The sequence below is a fragment of the Acomys russatus genome, chromosome 3 (assembly GCF_903995435.1).
Source record: "Acomys russatus chromosome 3, mAcoRus1.1, whole genome shotgun sequence".
Lineage (NCBI taxonomy): Eukaryota > Metazoa > Chordata > Mammalia > Rodentia > Muridae > Acomys > Acomys russatus.
The window spans coordinates 71,494,315-71,516,259 of record NC_067139.1 but is presented as its reverse complement, the minus strand read 5'-3'; the positions used below and the strand labels follow the sequence as shown (position 1 = coordinate 71,516,259).

General features: G+C 44.8%; 1 protein-coding gene across 1 annotated transcript in view; it reads left to right on the top strand.

The window, feature by feature from the left end:
* Positions 1–21,945, top strand: part of Cfap70 (cilia and flagella associated protein 70) — a 68,489-nt gene that overhangs the window by 33,259 nt on the left and 13,285 nt on the right. Inside the window, exons 11-20 of the mRNA XM_051142678.1 lie at positions 282–449; positions 569–649; positions 2,640–2,731; positions 8,081–8,141; positions 8,802–8,996; positions 11,595–11,726; positions 15,757–15,882; positions 18,742–18,875; positions 19,047–19,162; positions 19,557–19,769. Coding sequence (XP_050998635.1) covers positions 282–449; positions 569–649; positions 2,640–2,731; positions 8,081–8,141; positions 8,802–8,996; positions 11,595–11,726; positions 15,757–15,882; positions 18,742–18,875; positions 19,047–19,162; positions 19,557–19,769 — 1,318 coding nt within the window. The remainder of the gene's footprint in view (positions 1–281; positions 450–568; positions 650–2,639; positions 2,732–8,080; positions 8,142–8,801; positions 8,997–11,594; positions 11,727–15,756; positions 15,883–18,741; positions 18,876–19,046; positions 19,163–19,556; positions 19,770–21,945) is intronic.

Here is a 21,945-nt window from a genome sequence, read left to right as displayed (position 1 = left end):
TATTTTACTTGAAGTAACTCAGAATTGTACGTTAAAGGTGAAATCCTTCTGATGACTAGAATTATGACACCAAAACCAATTACAGCTGCAAGGTCTCTTCCTCCCACTTTAAGTAACAGGGAGGCAGCTGGTTCCCAATGGTGACTTTATACGTTCTACAAGTGAGGAATGCAGTGAGGTTCTTCAGGTCTCTCGCGGGTAGTGAAATAATGTGGGGGGAGTGGCCCCCTTGGGAGGCCCCATTACCCATGACCCATGGTTGTGCATGTGCTTCTTTTCAGACCAAATGCTTGTTCAGCTTATTCAGGGACACCGGGCACCACATGGTTCACAACAACAAAGCAGGAGGGCTCGGCTCTCCGTTGTCCAAACCTGTTTCCAAGAATCTGAAAGAAGAGAAACCAGTGAAAGACAAGGATGCGGATGGGCGGAGTCGGCCTGGGGAGCTGGTAGGCTCTCGGGACCTCATGTATTTCCCATCGGGTGAATTGTATCAGTGTCTTTTGTTTTAATGTCCTTACTGCTATGAAGGACACGAAAGATGTCTCGATGTTTCTTTTTGTTTTAGCAAGCGCCTAGTATAAAATCCCAGAGCTCAGACACCCCTTTGGAAGGTGACACCCTCCTGAGCCACAACCTAGAAGGACAGGTAACTATGCTCAACACTTTAGAAACTAAATTAAAATCCACCAGACCTTTGCTGAGCAACACAGCTTTTGTAGAAAGTGGGGCATGAGTCACCGGGGGTATTCACTCATGACTGGGCTATGACCTTGGGCAACCTAGTTCACAAAGACTGCAAAGTGGGTTGGCACTAGATTGCATTTAAGGTCCTTTCCAGAATTAAACTTGTTTTGTTTTTCCAGGCTGGGTTTCTGTGTGTAACTTTGGCTGTCCTGGAACTCACTCTGTAGACCAGGCTAGACTCAAACTCACAGAGATCCACCTGCCTCTGCCTTCTGGGTGCTGAGGCTAAAGGCCTGCGCCACCACGCCCGACTCAGAATTAAACTTTAATCTTTCACTAATTCTACATTACGTACCATAAGGGATGCAAAGACGCGTCACTAGTAGTGTTTGTCCATCTGCCCTCAAGACACGCTGCTCTCTGTCCAGGCTGTGGCATTTCTAACTACGCCCGGAACATTGGTGGCTGCTGTAATAGAAACACTAGGACAAGTCCTTACCGGGCTCAGAGCAGGCAAACCTGCCTATCTATTAGGGTAAAATGGTCCCAGGGGACTCGTCAAAGAAAAGGTGACCCCAAACACAGTAAAAAGACAACCCTCTGCCCTGTGAAGATGGAGAGAGAGGCATTCCAGGGTTAGAAAAGAACTTGAGTCAAGGCCCCGAGAAAACCTCAGGGTATGATGTAGGAGGACGGGACGGAGCGGCTCTAGAGAGCAGCGACAGGTAGAGAAAAGAAGTCTGGAGAAGCCGAGAGGCTCACTCCTGTGCTTAAGCGTCATTCTGCAGGAGACTAGAGCTCCATCTGACCCCTTCCCAAGCTGGGCACTGGACACAGGACCAAAGGAATGTTGGGTAAGCACTCTACCGCACACCACACTCCCTGTGATGATGTTGAATGACGAGTTGTATTGCAAGCCAGGATTCTCGTCCGGTTTTCAGTGTGAAGGTGGGCGGGGCCCCGGGTTTCATTATAGTGCGCTTGCGCACTGATGACAGTTTCACTTGGGGAAGAGCAGCAGTAGAGGAAGTCAGCGACCTGCAGAGGACAGGTGTTTGGGTTTGGGGAGTTTGTGGGGACAGGGAGATTGATGAAGGAAAGTTAAAGACAACTCAGGTTTCAGGCGTTGCTTTGTGGAGGGTTGACATCATTAAGAGAAATCTCAAGAGGAGACATGAGCACAGGAGACGGCTATAATTAGGATGTTGGTAAAAGTAAGTCTGGGTCCATGTGGTCAGCAGTCGGAGTTGGCGGATGCTGAGAAGACTTTCCCTGAGGATACACGGACTTGAAGATAACACTTCTACATAAGACGGCTGCTGGAGGGAAGGGTGACACGCATTTAAAGTAGTTCCAAAAGAAGTATGCATGAGTTCAGCAGCCATTGTGGTGCACGTCTTTAATCCCAACACTGGGGAGGCAGGAGGATGTCTGTGAGTGCCAGGCCCTGGTTTACACAGTGCCAGGCCACGTCTTTAATCCCAACACTGGGGAGGCAGGAGGATGTCTGTGAGTGCCAGGCCCTGGTTTACACAGTGCCAGGCCAACCAGGACCACAAAGTAAAACCCTGTCTCAAAAAGAAAATAATATATGTATCAGAGCGGACGTTCCACACACCTTTAATCCCAGCACTTGAGAAGCAGAGGCCAGTTGGTCTAAGAAGAGACTCCAGGATAGCTAAGGCCACATAGGGAAACCCTGTCTCAAAAAACCCAAAGTAATTTCAACAGGATCCACTGGAGTGGAAATTTCCAAAAACAGACATGAATACACTTTCTCCCGTGAGCTAGCCACTACTGCTACATTTGAACCATAGCGATCACTCTGCATGTGCAGTTATGTGCAGTTTATACACGTTTTTCCTTCCTATGTTGTAAGCAGTACCTGATGTTGCTAAAAATGTTTCCTTACTGTCTTCGTATGAGATTAACAAGTAACAATGTCTTTGCAGCAATATTTAGAAGCGGGGACATACATTGTCTTAGAGATCCAGCTGGACAAAGCCTTGGTTCCGAAGCGAATGCCGGAGGAACTGGCCAGAAGGTATGGGGCACTTGTTCTTCTGTTAGGCACAGTTGTGGGATGAAGACGAGGCACTCAGATTGTCCCCAAAGTGTAGTTTCCCCATCCCCAGCAGCAGTGTTTCTGTCTTTGTTACAGGTTAGGGTTTATTCCATTATTGCGTCCTCTTTGCAAACATAATTAAAATTCTTTTTTTTTTTTTCTTTTCATCATTAAATTCAAAAGTTGACATGAGCAAGAAAGTATAAAACACTCAAATTCCTACTGTGCTGTAACAGTACTTTCTTTTTTCTTTTTTAAAAAAAGATTTATTTGCCAGGCGGTGGGTGGCGCACGCCTTTAATCCCCAGCACTCGGGAGGCAGAGGCAGGCGGATCGCTGTGAGTTTGAGGCCAGCCTGGTCTACAAAGTGAATCTAGGACAGCCAAGGCTACACAGAGAAACCCTGTCTCGAAAAACCAAAAAAAAAAAAAAGATTTATTTATTTATTTATTATGTATACAGTGCTCTGCCTGCATGTATGCCTGCAGGCCAGAAGAGGGCAGCAGATCTCATTATAGATGGCTGTGAGCCACCATGTGGTTGCTGGGAATTGAACTCAGGACCTCTGGAAGAGCAGTCAGTGCTCTTAACCTCTGAGCCATCTCTCCAGCCTGGGATACCATGTGAGACCTTTTTTTTTTTTTTTTTTTTTTTTTTTTTTTTTTTTTTTTTTTTTTTTTTTTTAGTTTTCCAAGACAGGGTTTCTCTGTGTAGCCTTGGCTGCCCTGGACTCACTTTGTAGACCAGGCTGACATCAAACTCACAGAGATCTGGTTGCCTCTGCCTCCTGAGTGCACCACCACTGCCCAGCTTCTTCTTACTAAACTTCTAAAACTTTCCTTCTGCAAACCTTGGGCAAAGTTTGCTCTCTTTTTTTCTCTGTCCTTAGAGTGTACAATTAAGTTGCTGACTTGGCTTTCTTCTGTTTTTGCTTTGTCTTGTTTTAAGATTGAGTTTTATGTATCCTGGACTGTGTAGCCAATGGCAGCCTCGGACTTCTGATCCTCTTGTCTTCCATTCCTCAGGTGCCGGCGAGCACCATCAAACCTGGCTTTGTGCTGTGTTAGCAATCAAACCAGGGATTATTGCATACTAGGCGAACATCTTACCAACTGTGCTGCGTCCCCAGCTCCTCTCTTCCTGTTTAATGTACTTTAAATGTATTTAGAAATAGAAATTTTCATCTGGGGACTGTGTTCACTACATCCCACAATTTATGGGATGTTTCACTTTTGTTTTCGATTGATTATGCAGGTGTGTACCTGCGTGTTTTACTGCATACTTCTGTGCACTCACCCATGTGTCCATATTTGCTGAGCGAGTGTGTGTGTGTGTGTGTGTGTGTGTGTGTGTGTGTGTTTGCTTCGTAGTATACTCATGTAGCACATATGTATACAAGTGTACTCACCCGTGTGTGTATTTTCTGTGTCTGTTTGTGCCGCGTACTCCTGTATGCACAGGTGTGTTTACATCCACTCACTCGTGTGTGCATGTGAGGAGGTCAGAGGGCAGTCTTCCTCAATCACTTTCACTTTGTTTATTATTTAAACATGTACTATTGTTGTTGTCGTGTCGTGTTGTCGTGTGTGTGTGTGTGTGTGTGTACACTCCATGTTGCATTTGTGGGCAGAGTACAGCTTTATAGAGCTGGTGCCCCCGCCCCACCTTTCCATAGGTTCCAAGGATGGGACTCAGGTTTGAAGTTTACACAGCAAGTGCCTTTGTCCACTGGGCCATCTCTATGACCTCACCTTATTTTTTGAGATGGAGTCTTTTAACTCAACGTGGAGCATAACATTTTAACTAAACTGCTGGACCCTGCTAACTTCCTGTCTCCCACCTACCCATGTCCACCCCCACCCCACCCCAGAGGTGAAGCACGTCCTGTACCGTTTTTGTTTTTTAATAATTTCTTCATATTACATGCCGATTGTTGTCCCCTCGCTCTTATCTTCCTGTTCCCACCCTCTCTCCCTCTTCCACCCTTTTCCCCTCCCCTAGACCTCTGACAGGGGGTCCCTCTTTCCCCACCTATCAGCCTATCAGGTGTCATCCAGTTAGCCTGCAATCTCTTCTGTGTGCCTGCAAGGCCACCCCACCAAGGGGCGGTGATCAAATCTTGGGCAGCAGAGTTGATGTCAGAGGCAGTCCCGCTCTCCTTGCCCCCTCCCCCACACACATGGAGGATGAGCCGTCCATCAGCTACATCTGAACAGGGTCTAGGTTCTCAGCTGGCAATGTCCTTGGTTGGTGCATCGGTTTGTGCAGGCCTCCCTGGGTGCAGATGCTGATCCCTCCAGGTGTCCATCCCCCCAACTCTTCCCCACAACCCTCAGTGCTCCGCCCAGAGTCCCAGCATCTGTCCCGATCCCCCGCTGGGTGAAGTCTCTCAGAGGACATCTGTGTTGGGCTAATAATAACCACTTATAAGTGAGTGTATACCATGCGTGTCTTTCTGGGTCTTGTATCCGGCTTTTCTATGGTAGTGTTTTTACGTGGGTGATGGGATTCAAACTCAGGTCATCCTGCTTGAACCATCTCCCCTGCTTATTAATATAGCATTATAAAATGGTTATATCAACATGAAGGTCAACCCACGTGATCCTTCTGTTCAGAAACTATCAGACCCTGAGTAAAAGTCCTTAAAAAGACACAATGGCCCACATAGTCTGCCTCTGCGTTGCCCTCGCCTCTTCAATCCTGTTACACCAATATCTTTCCTATTCCTCACACTCGAGGTTCATGTTTTGTTACTGTGTTCGTTTTGTTTCTGAGGCAGCGACTCAGTATGTAGCTCTGGCTGTCCTAACTCCCTCTGTAGAGCAGGCCGGCCTTGAACTGGCAGAGATCCGCCTGCCTGTGCTTCCTCAGTGCTGGGATCATAGGCTCGTGTTTGCAGCAAGCCCTTCACTTTGCCTGAAGTGTCCTCATCCTCACATGGCTTTCCCTTTCTCTTCCCTTGGCCTTTGCTCAGATAGTTGCAGTGAGGCCTCCTCTGATGAAGTGTGCTCTCCTGCTCCACCAGCCTGGGCCCACGTAGCTCTGCCTCCACCACCATTTCCCCCATGTGGTTACCATATTTATCTTAGTGGCTTTCTTTCCCTATGAGAAAGTAAGCCCATGAAGGCAAGAATCTTGTGTTGTTTAGCTCCAACCCAAGGCCTAGAAAAAAGCTGCTGATGGACAGTAGGAACGTGTGTGTGTGTATGTGTCTATATATATTTAAGGACTTATTTATTTTTATGTATACAGTGCTCTGCCTGCATATACACCTACAATTAGAAGAGGGCATTAGCTTACATTATAGATGGTTGTGAGCTACCATGTGGTTGCTGGGAATTGAACTCAGGACCTCTGGAAGAGCAATCAGTGCTCTTAACCTCTGAGCCACCTCTCCAGCCCACCTCACCATATACTTTGAATGAACTGATACATCATCTCTGGAGAGGAACCTAGGAGGCTGACAACAAGGCTGAAAGGAGATACTTTGCCACACATTATTCCAAGTCTTTTCTTACTGTATAATATATTGCCTATTAAGATAACTAGGATTGGGGGCTGGAGAGATGGCTAAGTGGTTAAGAGCACTGCCTGCTCTTCCAAAGGACCCAGGTTCAATTCCCAGCACCCACATGGCAGCTCACAACTGTCTGTAACTCTAAGATCTGACATCCTCACACCAATGCACATAAATTAAAATTAAATAAAATATTTAAGATAACTAGGATTAAAATTAGTAATCATTAGCAGTTCTATACAATTATTTAGGACCTATTAGAGACAAGTTGAACTTATGAATTGAGGATCACAAGGCAATACAGTATATTTTGACAGGAATCTGAACTGATAAGGGACCAGAGCTAACTTAGCCTTTGTAAGTTCTTTCTTCTGTTCCGTTGTGTTTTGTTTTTGTTGTGTGTTTTTTGGGACAGGGGCCCCAGAAGCCCAGACTCGCCTCAAGCGTGCTATGTAGCTGAAGCTGCCCTTGAACTCCTGGCTCACTTGCTTCCATCTTCCAAGTGCTGGGATCAGAGGTGCACATCACCATGCCCAGTCCCCCTTGTAGATTCATGTGAGGCTCCCGAGAAAGAGGAGGGACCGAGATGGGGCTGGAGAGACGGCTAAGTGACTAAGAGCACTTGGATGTTCTCCCAGAGGACCTGATCTTGTTTCCCAGCACCCACATGGTATCTAACAACTGCTCTTAACTCCAGTTCTAGAGGATCTAATGCCCTCTTCTGCCTTTTTTTTTTTTTAAAGATTTATTTATTACGTATAGTGTGTTTTGCCTGCTTGTACCCCTGCAGGCCAGAAGAGGGCACCAGATCACATCATAGATGGTTGTGAGCCTCCGCGTGGTTGCTGGGAATTGAACCCAGGACCTCTGGAACAGCAGTCAGCGCTCCCAACCGCTGAGCCATCTCTCCAGCCCATCTTCTACCTCTTTTGATGCTCACAAGCACATTGTGCACATTTATAATTGCAGGCAAAACAACCATACATATAGAATAAAAACAAGTAAATATTTATTTAGTTTTTTTGAGGCAGGGTTTCTCTGTGTAACAGCCCTGGCTGTCCTAGACTTACTTCGTAGAGCAGGCTGGCTTTGAACTCACAGAGATCTGCCTGCCTCTACCTCCTGAGTGCTGGGATTAAAGGCATATGCCACCATGCCTGACTTCAAACAAGTAAATCTTTAAAAAAAAAAAAAACTCTTAGAGTGTGCTAGCATCATTGTAATTTAATAATATAATGTATAAATTGTGATTATGAACACACTTTTCATCCTAGAGGGAAGGGAAACTTAGTTTTCCAAACCTGTGCTCAGAAGCACAGACAGATGTGATGCCCACTATTTCCCAGCCCTTAGTCCAGAGGTCACTTAGCAACACGTTTAAAAAAAAAAAAAAAAGTGTGAGAATAAAGCCAGGGCTCAGGTCAGCACCTTCCTCTATACTGTTCGTGGGCACAGATCTAGGGCTTTAAGTGAGAGAACACAACAGTGCTCAAGTGCAGTAGGGAGACAGCTCCCCAGACTCCACACAGAAGCCGGGTATGGTAGCGCACGCCTATAATCCCAGCACTCGGGAGGCAGAGGCAGGTGGATCACTGTGAGTTCAAGGACAGCCTGGTCTACAAAGTGAGTCCAGGACAGCCAAGGCTACACAGAGAAACCCTGTCTAAAAGAGAAAAAGAAAGAAAGAAAGAAAAAAAAACAAAAACAAAAACAAAAAAGACTCCACACAGACTCTGGGGAGATATGAAAGAACACAGGCCTGACTGTAGATAATAAAGCCTTTGTTGTTTTGTTGCTTTTTCCTGATACAGGGTCAAGGAAATGATACCCCCCAGGCCACCTCTCACCCGCAGGACAGGGGGAGCTCAGAAGGCAAGTGTTAACGCAGGGTAAAATTGTGGGTGCCAAGGCATTTCAAGGCAACACGAGCTCTTTAGTGTGGCTTCCTGAGAGGGGTGGGTGGTGGGTGGTAGATAGTGTACACACAGTGCCATCTCTGCTACTTCTTCACAGGCTTTTTTTTTTTTTTTTAAAGATTTATTAAGCCAGACGTGGTGGTGCACGCCTTTAATCCCAGCACTCAGGAGGCAGAGGCAGGTGGATCACTATGAGTTTGAGGTCAGCCTGGTCTACAAAGTGAATCTAGGACAGCCAAGGCTACACAGAGAAACCCTGTCTCGAAAAACAGCAACAAAAAAGATATATTTATTTGTCATATATACACAGTATTTTGCCTACATGTACAGCAGAAGAGGGCACCAGATCTTATTATAAATGCTTGTGAGCCATCATGTGGTTTCTGGGAATTGAACTCAGGACCTTTGGAAGAGCAGGCAGTGCTCTTACCCTCTGAGCCATTTCTCCAGTCCCTTCACAGGCTTTTTATTCAGTTCCATTTGTGATCAGTGATCAGTGAGTCACATACAGTGGGTGGAACAGCTCGGTTTAAAACCAGCGTGGCTTGGGGTTTCTAACCCTTGATGTGGGTACCTTTCAGGCCTGTTCACTACCTGACATCTGCTGTCTTCCCAGGCGGTGAACGACTACCACACACAGATCAAGAACATTTCTAGAGCCATCCTGGATGAATACCACCGCATGTTTGGAAAACAGGTGGCTAAAGTCGGGGGTGACGTAGACAGTGAAACCATGGAGGAGCAGAAATGCCAGCTCAGCTATGAGCTCAATTGCTCTGGAAAGTACTTTGCCTTCAAAGAACAGCTCAAGGTAAAGTGTGCATTTCCTTAGTCATCCTGTCAGCCAGTGATGACCCTTCCGTACACACATGCTGAACAGTGCCTGCTCTGATTCCACTTGGCTACGTTCTCTGGGAGAGAATGCCAGAAAACAATCCATGCCTGTGGTCTCCGATGGTTCAGAGTTATTCCAAATGAGAGCCCGTAAGACTCAGTCTTCACTTGGGCCTGAGCAGGACCCGGGAACAGACTCCACACCCCCCACTAGCAGAGATTATGTTCCTGACACTATGACCAATTCTCCACATCTCTCATTAAGTCTCATTAAGTTTCCTGCAGAATAGGAATTGAGAGCTAGTGCTGCACATCTGCAATCCCAGCTCTTAGAAGATGAAGGATCAGGAGTTCAAGGCCAGCCTTGGCTACATAACAAAGTTAAGGCCAGCCTGGGCTCTGGGCTATGATGAGACCTTGGTAAACAAACAAAAAAGAACTAAAAACTGGTCTTTTAAAATAGTAATAGGTAGTATTTATTTTCAGAGTATTTTTTTAGCTTTGGGGGGTGTTGAGCAACAAGAGATAATAATAATCTCACCGTCACATGGGGCTATTATGGGTATTAATGTGATGATGGTGTTTAGTATATAACCTGACTCAGGGAGAAAAACCAACAACTGCCAGGCTATACCAACATGCGATACATATATATTATTCTCCCTACATCTGAGCTATAGATGTTCTGAGACTCCCAGTAGGTGCTCTGAACCATGGGCAAGGAGCTGCAAGGATGGCTCAGCAGTTAAGAACACTGATTGGTCTTCCAGAGGACCCAGGTTTGGTTCCCAGCACCTACATGTTGGCTCACAGCCATTTGTAACTCTGATCTCAGGGAATCTGATAGCCTCTTCTGGCCTCTGTGGGGATCAGGTACACATGTGGTGCACAGACATATATGCAGGCAAAACACCCATACACGTAAAATATAAACAAATAACTAGCTTAAAACTGTCGATAAGGGCTGGAGTGTGGCTCAGAGGTTAAAAGCACTGTCTGTTCTTCCAAAGGTCATGAGTTCAATTCCTAGCAATCACATGGTGGCTCACAACCATCTATAATGAGATCTGGTGCCCTCTTCAGGGATGCAGGTATACATACAGGCAGAGCACTGTGTATATAATAAATAAATATTAAAAAAGAAAGGATAATACTGAACCTTGTATGTTTTCCTATGTGTACGTGCTTATGATTTTTTTTCACTCAAAGGAAGCACTTTATGGCTTCTCTTACGGAATATCAAACCACTGCCATCACTCATTCTGGTTCTTAGGTGCCTTTTTTATGTTCAGTTGGGTCTGTTAAACATACGTGCTGTGGTACCTTGGGTGTCAGTCTGGTAACGACATGTCTACAGAGTGCGTAGTACCCTAATGTGTATGGCACCCTATACAGCATGAAATGGAAGCAGAGAGAGTTGGATGCAGGGTCAGATGCTGTATCTGCCCAGAGCAGCGCTCAGCTTAAAGCTTATGGATTGTTTCCTTCTGGAAATTTCCACTTGTCTTCAAACTGGGATTGACTATGGGCAACTGAAACTGTGGCCACAGAAAGACTACTGTATTTGTCTAAGTTTGTTTTTAGACAGGATCTGGCTGTACAACCTTGGCTGTCTCCATGGTTCTGTCAGGGCTCTGCCGTCCTAGTGCTGGCTTTACAGGCATGTGCCACCACACACGGCGTTGTGCAACATTTCAGACTTCTGCTTTGCTTGTTCAGCTTCTCAATCATCATGTAAAGTATGAAGGCAATGCTAGAGCTATGTATTCGCTTAACAAATGAGAAAACTGAGGTACCAAAGTAGAACATAAGATGCCGGGTGGTGGTGGTGCACGCCTTTAATCCTAGCACTTGGGAGGCAGAGGCAGGAGGATCTCTGTGAGTTCAAGGCCATCCTGGTCTACAGAGTGAGTTCCAGGACAGCCACGGCTACATAGTCAGATCCTGTCTTGAAAACAAACAAACAAACACAGAGTACATGAGATTGTACAATGACAGTGTTTAAACCGGAATTCCGTTCTCCAGCCTCAGACATTACTTTCTCCCTTACAGCACATAGTTGCTGGGAAAGACACAACTCACAAACACTGCAAAATTGAGAAAAGAATTTCTTCTACTCCAGGCTGCAGGCACAGGTCTTCAAAGCTAGGGAAACAGAGGCAGGAGATGGAGTTCAAGAGCACTGAGAACTACACCTAGTGCATTCCAGGCTAGCCTGGACTACACAGTGAGCCTCTGCCTTTACTTTATTTTATTTTATTTTTATTTTTCAAGACAGGGTTTCTCTGTGTAGCCTTGGCTGTCCTGGACTCACTTTGTAGGCCAGGCTGGCCTCGAACTCACAGAGATCTGCCTTCCTCTGCCTCCCGAGAACTGGGATTAAAGGTGTACACCCCCTTGCCTGGCTTGAGACTCTGTCTTTAAATAAACAAACCCACCCAGAACAGGTGGACGGGAGCTGATAGCCTCGCAGGTAAGGGGAGAAGAGCTGACCATCACTCGAAGTTCTGAGCAGCCTGGTGTCGGCACACTGCTGAGCCGCGTCCTCAGAAGTGAACATGTGTGTGCCTTGCAGCATGCCGTGGTAAAGATTGTGAGGGAGAAGTACTTGAAGACAACAGCATTTGAAAACCAGGAGGAGCTGCAGACTTTCATCAGTGAGCTTTATGTGTTCCTGATAGATCAAATGCACGTGGCCCTGAACCAGGTGGGTGTTTACAGCTGAGAGCAGCCGGGCTCCTTTCAAATTAACTCCTTCATTCTTTGTATATTTTCCTCCTTTGTTCAGCAAATACAGATGAAATGATCTGTTCTGTATAAGGAACATACTCTTTCAGTTTCTGAGAAAAATGAGTTCTTGAGCTGGAGAGATGGCTCCGAGGTTAAGAGTATTGGTTGCTCTTCCAGAAAACATGAGTCTGATTCCCAGCATGCACATGATGGCTCATAACTGTCTGTAATTCTAATTTCAGGGAGTCTAAACTTTCATCTGGCCTCAGGGGCAGGCAGGCATGCACCAAAAGTACGCACACACATAAGCAGAACAAAGAGAGTTTTAGTGTGGCAGAATTGTTAAGTAAAGGCTATGGAAAGAATGAAACAGACATGATTTTGTGAATGTGCACACATCTCAATTAGTCTTCAGGATAATAAAAATAAGGGAAAACCACGTTTTTGGATATTTGAAAAGGCATGTTTGAACTGCTACTGTAAAGAGGACAGTGGCAATTAAAATATGCCTTTAAAGTTTTAAAATCACACTTGTATTTATTTTGTGTGTACCTGTGCCACATTGCACATGTCAAGGTGTTCCTTCCTCCACGTGGGTCTCAGGGACAGATGTAGGTCACTGAACTGGCAGCAGCCTTCTTTACCCACGGAGCTACCTTGCACTTTAGTGACTAGCAATCAGCCTCTCTACCCACGCCTCTGTTTGTGCCTGAATTTGTACAGTTTGTCTCTTGCCCGGTTTTATGCATTCCTGAATGTAGTTAGGTGCTACTTGGTGTAAACAGTGACAAAATCAACTCTTATTATACACCAGAGAGTCTCCGACCAGCCGTGCCCCCTCATAGCCTATCTGTCCTGTTTGCTCTCTCTTCGCTGTCACCTGACCTGTCCTTTTACATGCTTCAGTCTTGTTGGAATAGGTAAGACAGAGAACGCAATAGTATAGGATTAAGGGAGCAGTGCTGCTCGGACATGGGCATGAGTGTTCGCAAAGCTCCTGACTACTGTCCTGAGCATCTGCCTTCTGCCTTCTGCCTCCAGAGAACCTTTGGCTGGTAGAGGAGCAGGCTTGAAAAGCAAGTAAGGTAAGTGCTGTGATTGCGGCCTGTCTCTTCAGAGGCAGGCCAGAGCTCTGCGTGACGCTGGGACCTTTCAGGGAAGGCTTCCTGAAGGAGTTGTGGCTTGAGCTGGGCCTTCAAAGCTGCAAAGATCTCCAGGAGGATGATTCAGAGCATTGAGCTGCCAGATCGTCACAAGGCTCAGGGACTCAGGAAACGGCATACACATTGGAGAAGCAGGACTTGAAGCTGGGGGTCCACTCCTGATGAGGTTATCGGGAGTGTGGTGGGGCGGGGGCAGGAGTACTACACAAGGAAGCTTTGCAGGGTCAGAGGAACGGCTCAGCAACTGTTGAGAGCACTGGATGCTCTTCCAGAGGACCTGGGTTCAATTTCTAGCACCTACATGGTGGCTCACAACCACCTGTAATTTCAGTTCCATGGAGATCTGATGCCATCTTCTGGATTCCATGGCACCAGGCATGTACATGGTACACAGAAATTAGCAGGCAAAACATCCATATACAGAAAATAATTTCTAAAATATTTATTTACTTATATGAATGTTCTATCTGCAGGCCAGAAGAGGGCATCAGAACCCAGTATAGATAGTTGTGAGCCACCATGTGGGTGCTGGGAATTGAACTCAGGACCTCTGCAAGAGCAGTTAAGTGTTCTTAACTGCTGAGCCATCTCTCCAGCCCAAAATAACTTTTTTTAAAATTTAAAGTGTTCCTCTTCTTTGCATTAACAGGGATAGTGAGCTGAATTACTCACACTGTGATATAGTTTGTTTAGATTAATGCTTTACAGAAAAGCACTCTCAAAGCACTTACAGGGGCTGTATTAAAGGTGACACTGGTGATATTGTCTGGTCACTACATACTAAGGGAAGAAGGGTCAAGGATTCTTTTTTTTTTAAAGATTTATTTATTTTCATTTTATATGCATGTCTTGCCTGCATGTATGTATGTGTGCTATGTGCATGCAGTGCCCACGGTGGCCAGAAGAGGGCATCAAGAGCCGAGTGATAGGCCATTGTGAGCGGCAACCATGTGGGTGCCGGGAACTGAACCCAAGCCCTCTGCAAGAACAGCCAATGCTCTTAACCTCTGAGCCATCTTCTGGCCCTGAGTCAAGCGTTCTTAAGTTTAAGGCTCAGTGACTGAGCCATCGGTGGGCAGGGAACAGAGCAGGTGAGACTGGGTTTGGTCTTGGACATCAGAACTGATGAGTCATTGCTTAAGAGAGAGCAGCCTGAGCTAGAGATGAGGTTTGAGGAGCCGTGTGACCATAGATGCAGCTGCCTGAAAAGCTATGGGGAAAGACGAGAGACCCTGGTGATAGGCCCCTTAAATGTCAGCAAAGGGACAGGGATGGATGAGTCGAAGACACGGCCATGGCGACAAGTGGGAGTGTCAAGGAAGCAGCAGAGTGTGGGGTTGCCAGAGGCAAGGAGAAAAAATTAAAAAGAAGACAGATCTGTACTGTCCAATGCTTAGGAATTCAAGACAAACGAATCTGGGGAATTTTGTTAGGTTTGAAAATAAAGAGGTTATTATTAAACTTTACGTGGGAATTTCATTTACATTGCGAAAATTCAAGCTAAAGTTAATCGAGGGGTAAAATAAGACATAATATACATTCAAGAAGTTGGACAAAAGAAAATAGAATCTAGAAATTGCAGGGCTGCTCTCTTTAAGGCAAGCATGGGTACAAGTTTGGTAAATGAAGTGAGCAAAGTAGAAAAGGTAAAACCAAGTGGAGGACTGGGTGTGGTCACTCACATTTATGTAAGTCCTGCACTTAAGAAGCTGAGTGAGGCAGGAGGATAGCTGTGAGGTAGAGGCCAGCTTGATGCTTCGTAGCAAGTTCTCGGTGTGCCTGGGCTGTAGTGTGCATGCCAGACTATCATGGGCGATAGTGTGAGAGCCTGTCTCAGGGAAAATAGACAAGAAGTTGCATACGTATGTAAAGGGAGGGAACTATTGTTAGAAAGCCCAATGTATACAACTGTGAAAGAACCAAGGTTTGAAATGGAAGGTTTAGCCTTGGGCATGGTGGCGCACGAGGGAGGCAGAGACAGGTGGATCGCTGTGAGTTCGAGGTCAGCCTGGTCTACAAAGTAAGTCCAAGACAGCCAAGGCTAAAGAAAGAAAGAAAAGGAGAAAACTTTGGGTGACTCTTCATTTGAAAGCAAGAGCACAGAGCCACAGATGTAAACAGCTTATATGGGGAGTTAAGAGTTGAGGGTCTAGTGGCTGCGGAGATGGGTCAGAAACTAAGAGCACTGGCTGCTTTTTCAGAGGACCTGGGTTCAATTCCCAGCACCTACATGGCAGCTCACAGTTGCCCCTAACCATCACACAGACATATGTGTAAGCAAAACACTAAAAATTAAATAAATTATAAAAAGTAATTTATTACCAAAAAATCTTGAGGTTTAGACTAGGGATATACAGCTCAAAGCATTTGCCTGGCACCTGCAAGGTCCTGGCTCCATCTCTAATACATTGTAAACATTCAGGGCTGCTTGCCTAATGACTTCTCTTCCTTCTTTTTGACAATGTTTCACATAATCTAGGCTAGTCCTAAACTTGCTTTGTAGCCTAGGACGGTCTTGAACTGAGCCTTCTGCCTCTGCCTCCCAAGCACCTGCTGTGGTTAGCCTAGCCTTTCTCTTACCTCTATGAAATAAGCTCGTACTGAAATGTTGGGACCTAGCCCTGCAGCTGAGGCACGAAATACTAGTTACTCAGGAGGATTGAAAGTTAAAGGCCTGCGTGGTCCACAGAGTGAATTCAAGACAAGTATACTCCTTCAGACACATGGATGCATGCATGCGCCATCGTCTCATTTATGTTATGACTGATCTCATATCCAGTTCATTCTCATAAGCATCTCCACATGTAGTTGTTTATTTTGTCCATTTGCGCTCTCAATGACAAGTCCATGCCAGATGACATCCAAGAGGCCACGTCCACGATCCCAACAAGCACCGAGCAGCTCCGGCTCTTCGCATTTGAGGCAGAGGTCAACGAGAACTTCGAAATGGCAGCAGTTTACTATGAAGAGGTAGCTAAACATCTCAGTGACTGTTGTTGTTATTTGTGAATCTGTGTAAAATTGTAGGGTTTTTATTTATTTATTTGTTATTTATTTATTTATTTTGGTTTTTCGAGACAAGGTCTCTCTGTGTTAGCCTTGGCTGTCCTGGATTTCCTTTGTAGACCAGGCTGGCCTTGAACTCACTGCAATCTGCCTGCCTCTGCCTCCCAAGTGCTGGGATTACAGGCGTGCGCCACCACACCCGGCTGGGTTTTTATTTTTTTATTTTATTTTTTGTCTGTTTATAGGGTTGTTTGGTTGGTTTTGTTTTTCAAGGCAGGGTTTTTCTGTGTGGCCCTGGCTATCCTGGAACTCACTCAGAGATCTGCCTGCCTCTGCCTCTCTAGTGTTGGGACTAAAGGGGTGTGTCACCACCATCACCACCTGCAAATAGTAGTTTTTTATTAACATTAAAAGTGATCAGTCAAGCCAGGCTTGGTGGCTCACGTCTTTAATCCCAGCACTCGAGAGGCAGAGGCAGGCGGATCGCTGTGAGTTTGAGGCCAGCCTGGTCTACAAAGCAAGTCCAGGACAGCCAAGGCTACACAGAGAAACCTTGTCTTGGAAAAAAAAATGATCAGTCAAAGTATAGGCACAGGTGAGTAGGACAGAAATAGAGGAACTTGCAGAAGAGACATGAGAGAAAACTCTCTTTGACCAAGTGTTGTGTGGAGAACTCCTTGGCAGAAGGCTACAGGGCAGAAGGTTGCAGGGGAAGGCGATGTCTGCCCTCCCAGCATTAGAAGGCGGCAGCAGGAAGATTGCCACAAATTAGAAACCAGCTTGGACTATGTAACAAGTTCCTGACTAGACAGGACTATGAAAGTACAGAGTAGGAGAAATTGTTTGTAGAACATATATTTTTCTCTTTTTTTTAATATTTATTTATTTTATGCACAGGAGTGCTCTATCATATGTATATCTGCTTGCTAGAAGAGGGCATCAGATCACATTATTATAGATGGTTGTGAGCCACCATGTGGTTGCTGGGAATTGAACTCAGGACCTCTGAAGAGCAGTCAATGCTCTTAACCTCTGAGCCACTTCTCCAGCCCCTAGAACACATAATTTTCAAGCAACTTGTGTCCAAAATTTAGTACTCTAAATGCAGCTGGGTATAGTAAGTGCACCCCTTTAATCCCAGGGGATTAAATTTGGGAGGCAGAGGCAGGTGAATCTCTGTGAGTTTGAGGCCAGTGTGGTCTAGAAACAAAACAAAACAAAAGACTCAAAATGCAACATTTTTTGTAAAAGTGCTTAGTATCTGTTTTAATTATTTTGGATATACCTAAGAGAAGAACTGCTGGTTATATAGTGATTCTATGTTTAACTTTTTAAGGATTTCTGTTGGGATTTTGACAGGGGTTGCTGTTATTTTGTAGGTTCCTCTTGGCAGCACTGACATCTTAACAACACTAAATTGTCCCATCCTAACCTGAACTCAGGGCATCTTTCCATTTATTCATGTTTTCTCTTCCTTCTTTCCTTCCTTCCCCCTTTCTTTCTTTCTTTTCTTTCTTTCTTTCTTTCTTTCTTTCTTCTTCTTTTCTTTCTTTCTTTTCTTTCTTTCTTTCTTTCTTTCTTTCTTTCTTTTTTTTTTGTTGCTTTTGCTTTTGGAGAGTTGGTTTCTCTATGTAACCTCGGCTGTCCTGGAACTCTCTGTGTAGACCAGGCTGGCCTCTAACTCACAGAGATCTGCCTGCCTCTGCTTCCCAGATGCTGGGATTAAAGGTGTGGCTAATTTCTTGAAACCGAGTTTGTAGTTTTCTTTACATGAGGCATCCTTTTTCTTGGATTTATAGATAATTTTGTGTATTTGCCATCTCAAGATTATGGCAGTAATTATTATTTATGCCTGGTGCAATAAAGTGAGTCCTTAGTTCCTAAGGTATTGGTTGAGTCTAGGAATAATTCTCTTGAGGATTTATTCTAAAATATTTATTAGGTCTGGAGGACAGAGACCTATTGATGTATTTAATCCACTTTAGTGCAATAGTTAGACAGGTACAATTTATACTGATTTCCTAAGCTGGTCTGGCTGCCTCCGAGCCATGTGCCCCAAGTTACTCGCCAATCTTCATCCTGTCTGGGCTGAACCTGCTCCATCAGGCCACACCCTCTCTCTCTCCATCTTCTTCCTTTCACTCTCCTCCTCTCACTGACTCGTGGTCCCTACCTGAGACACCAAGCCTGAGACACCAAGCCATGGAACCAAAGCCTCACCTACTTCTTTTATTTTTTTAAAGATTTATTTATTTTATTTTATGTATATGAGTACACTGTCTTCATACACACCAGAAGAGGGCGCCAGATCTCATTATAGATGGTTGTGAGCCACCATGTGGTTGCTGGGAATTGAACTCAGGACCTCTGGAAGAGCAGCCAGTGCTCCCAACCTCCGAGCCATCTCTCCAGTCTCCCTCACCTACCTTTTTTCTGCCCAGTTACAGGCTGTCCAGCATTTCTTTATTAGCCAGTCAGGTCTTGGGGCCATAATTTAGCATCTGGATAAACAGAACACCAGACCAGCCCCCAACAAAGATTCAGGTTTGTTTTTGTTTTTGTTTTTTGTTTTTTGTTTTGGTGGTTTGTTTGTTTTAAGGATTCAGTTTTTAAGTCATGTCAACCTTTTTTTTTTTTTAACTATATACTCAAAGCTAGAACAGTACTTCAGGCATGTGGGTACCTGCATAAGCAGAAGAAAAGTGATATTTTCGGCTTTCCTAGAACATGTGGTATTTGTGGGACATTTACTGTGTTGTATGCACAAAGAGTTGGCCGTGGCCTTGCATTAACCCTGCCCCTCCCCATACTTTGTGTACCTAGAGGTTGGTGCGGGAACCCCAGAACCTGGACCACTGGCTGGATTATGGTGCCTTCTGCCTCCTCATTGAAGACAACGTGAAAGCACAGGAGTGTTTCCGGAAAGCCCTTTCCCTGAATGAGAGTCATATTCACAGGTAGAGGCGAGGCATGAATGTGACGTAGCAGATAAGCTATCTTCTGCCTACTACTAGCTGAACAGATTGTCTGTGTCGTTAAAGTGCCACAGGACCAGACTGCTAACCTACTCTGTGTCATTAAAGTGCCACAGGACCAGACAGCTAACCTGCTAATGGGTCTCTTCTCAGTTTGCTGCTGTGTGGTGTCCTGGCTGTCTTGATGGAGAACTATGAACAAGCAGAAATCTTCTTTGAGGACGCTACATGCTTGGAACCCACCAGTGTTATTGCCTGGACTTTACTTGGTATGCTGTTTCCCTGTGATGTGCATGTGGGCTTTCCCACATCGCAAAATTCTCTTTTCCCTAATTACTTTAGTGACTGAGGATGTGGTTTTTTAAAAAGATTTTTTATTATTATGTATACAGTGCTTTGCCTGCATGTATGCCTGCACGCCAGAAGAGGGCATCAGATCACATTATAGATGGTGTGAGCTACCATGTGGGTGCTTAGAATTGAACTCAGAACCTCTGGAAGAGCAGTCAGTGCTCTTAACCACTGAGCCATCTCTCCAGCCCTGAAGATGTGGTTTTTAAACTCTAGTAAAACCAAACATGGCAGAGAGAGATAAAATGGGCCCCTTCTTCATCTATGGTCATGGGAGGCCAGCCCTTTATCTCTGCTTTTTTATTTCCTCAGGGTTGTTCTATGAAATTCAGAATAATGATATTCGGATGGAAATGGCATTTCACGAGGCCTTCAAACAGCTGCAGGCACGAACCCTCCAATCAAAGCTGAAGAGAACTGGCACCATAGAGAACATTGAGGAAGGCGTGAAAAGGGAGTCCAGCTCTAGCCCCTGGGTAGTCACTCAGGAGTCTGCCGCAGGCATCAAAGCTGAGGCCCCGACAGGTGGGAGTGAGGCGTGGCCGCGGACATGGCCACTGGAAACTTACCAGCCTCAGGAATAGGACACCAAGTCAGCATTTGTTCAATACATACTGAAAGTTTTAGCTACCTCAGCAACATCAGGAAAAATACCTTGCTCATTAATCACTCATCACCTGGGACCTGGGCTAAAGCATCTGTTGACACTGGTTTTCATATAGGATTTACTCCTTTCATAAGTATCCCTTAAAAGCTGGTACCGTTCTGAATACATTGAAATGTTTTTCCTCTGTCCTTTCCTGCCCACCATGTAATTTTTCAATGCATTTATTCATCCTACACACACTTCGCTCCCACTCCCTCTATTTCTGCATATTGTAAAGATTTTTAAAATTTATTTTATAAGTATATGTGTGCCCGCTTATCTGCATGTGCATCACAGGCAGCAGGTGTCCACAGAGTTCAGATGCTCTGGAACTGGACTTACAGACTGTTGCTTACTGACAGATGTGGGTGCCAGGAGCTAAACCTGGGGCCTCTGAAAGAGCAGGAAGTGGCCCTAATCACGCTGATGCGGTTTTTGTATGCATCTTTGCTTGTTATTTCCTGCATGCACACGCATTGTTGTTCTGCATCCGTACACATTTTAAGGTCGTCTGAGAAAATTTCAATTGGAACTTCATAAGCTACACACGTTTAAGGCCAGCTTATTAAGTGTTGATGAAATCACCATCACAAAAATAATGGCATGTGCCCCTGCTCCCGTGACGCCTTTCATCTGGCCCGTCTCTAGCTAACCACTGGCCTGCTCTCCTTATAGAGGAATCTGCACTTTAAAAATTGCTGTTGTTAGCTGGGCATGGTGGCGCACACCTTTAATCCCAGCACTCGGGAGGCAGAGGCAGGCGGATCGCTGTGAGTTTGAGGCCAGCCTGGTCTACAAAGGGAGTCCAGGATGGCCAAGGCTACACAGAGAAACCCTGTCTCGAAAAACCAAGAAAACAAACAAACAAACAAACAAACAACAACAACAAAAAAAACCCTGCTCCATGGACATTCTGTTTTATTTTTATTTTTTGTTTGGATGGGGTATAGTTTTTTTTCAACAATCCCTACTAACCTCAATATTTCCTCCTCTGAGGTAAGGTATACATTCCTAAACGTATACATTTCCATCATATTTGTCAGGTATAAACATATAGATATGAATGCATTGCATATATGTCTTTCGTGGCTGTGGTTTTGGGTACGCCTTGATAGCTGGCTGGCATATCAGGTTCTCACATGTAACTGTCTCACTTAGCTATGTATGGACCTTTATGTGTCTGTATGGATTTTATAGTGAATTTATTAAGTTCATTAAAAATGTAGCTATAATTTTTATTTGAACTATACTAAAATTAGAGATTAGCTGAGAGATAATGATCATTCTTATATTAGCCTATTCTGTCCTGTGTGGCAATGACCACTTAGTAATTTCTCTTTGTCTTTTACTAAAATTTTAACATTTTACCTAATGAGGCCCTGTTTAGTAAGCAAAATTTCTAGTCATTTCTAGATTCCAAATCATTTTTATTGTACTTTGTTTTTTATAATTTATTTTTATTTTATGCATTGGTGTTTTGCCTGCATGTATATCTGTGTAAAGGTGCCAGAACCTTTGGAATAGGACTTACAGACAGTTGTGAGCTGCCATGTGGGTGCTGGAAATTGAACCCAGGTCTTTTGGAAGAGCAGCCTGTGCTCTTAACCACTGAGCCATCTTTTCAGCCCTTCTACCTAATTTAAATATGGACGCCTTTTTCATGTTTTATTCACTCTAATGAGTTAATTATTTTTGTTGTTTCTTTAAAAATTGACTATGAGTTGGGCATAGTGGTATATGCCTTTAAATCCCAGTACTTGGGAGGCAGAGGCAGGTGGATCTCTGTGAGTTCAAAACCAGCCTAGTCTACAAAGAGAGTTTAAGGACAGCCAGGGCTATTACAGAGAAACCCTGTCTCAAAAAACAAAACAAAAAATTGACTATGAGCTGGGCATAGTATCTCAAACTTTTAATCACAGCATTTGGGCGGGGAGGAGAGGTAGGTTGATTTCTGAGTTCAAAGCCAGCCTGGTCTACAGAGCAAGTTGCAGGGTAGCCAGGGCTACACAGAGAAACCCTGTCTCAAAAAAACCAAACCAACCAACCCACCAAATA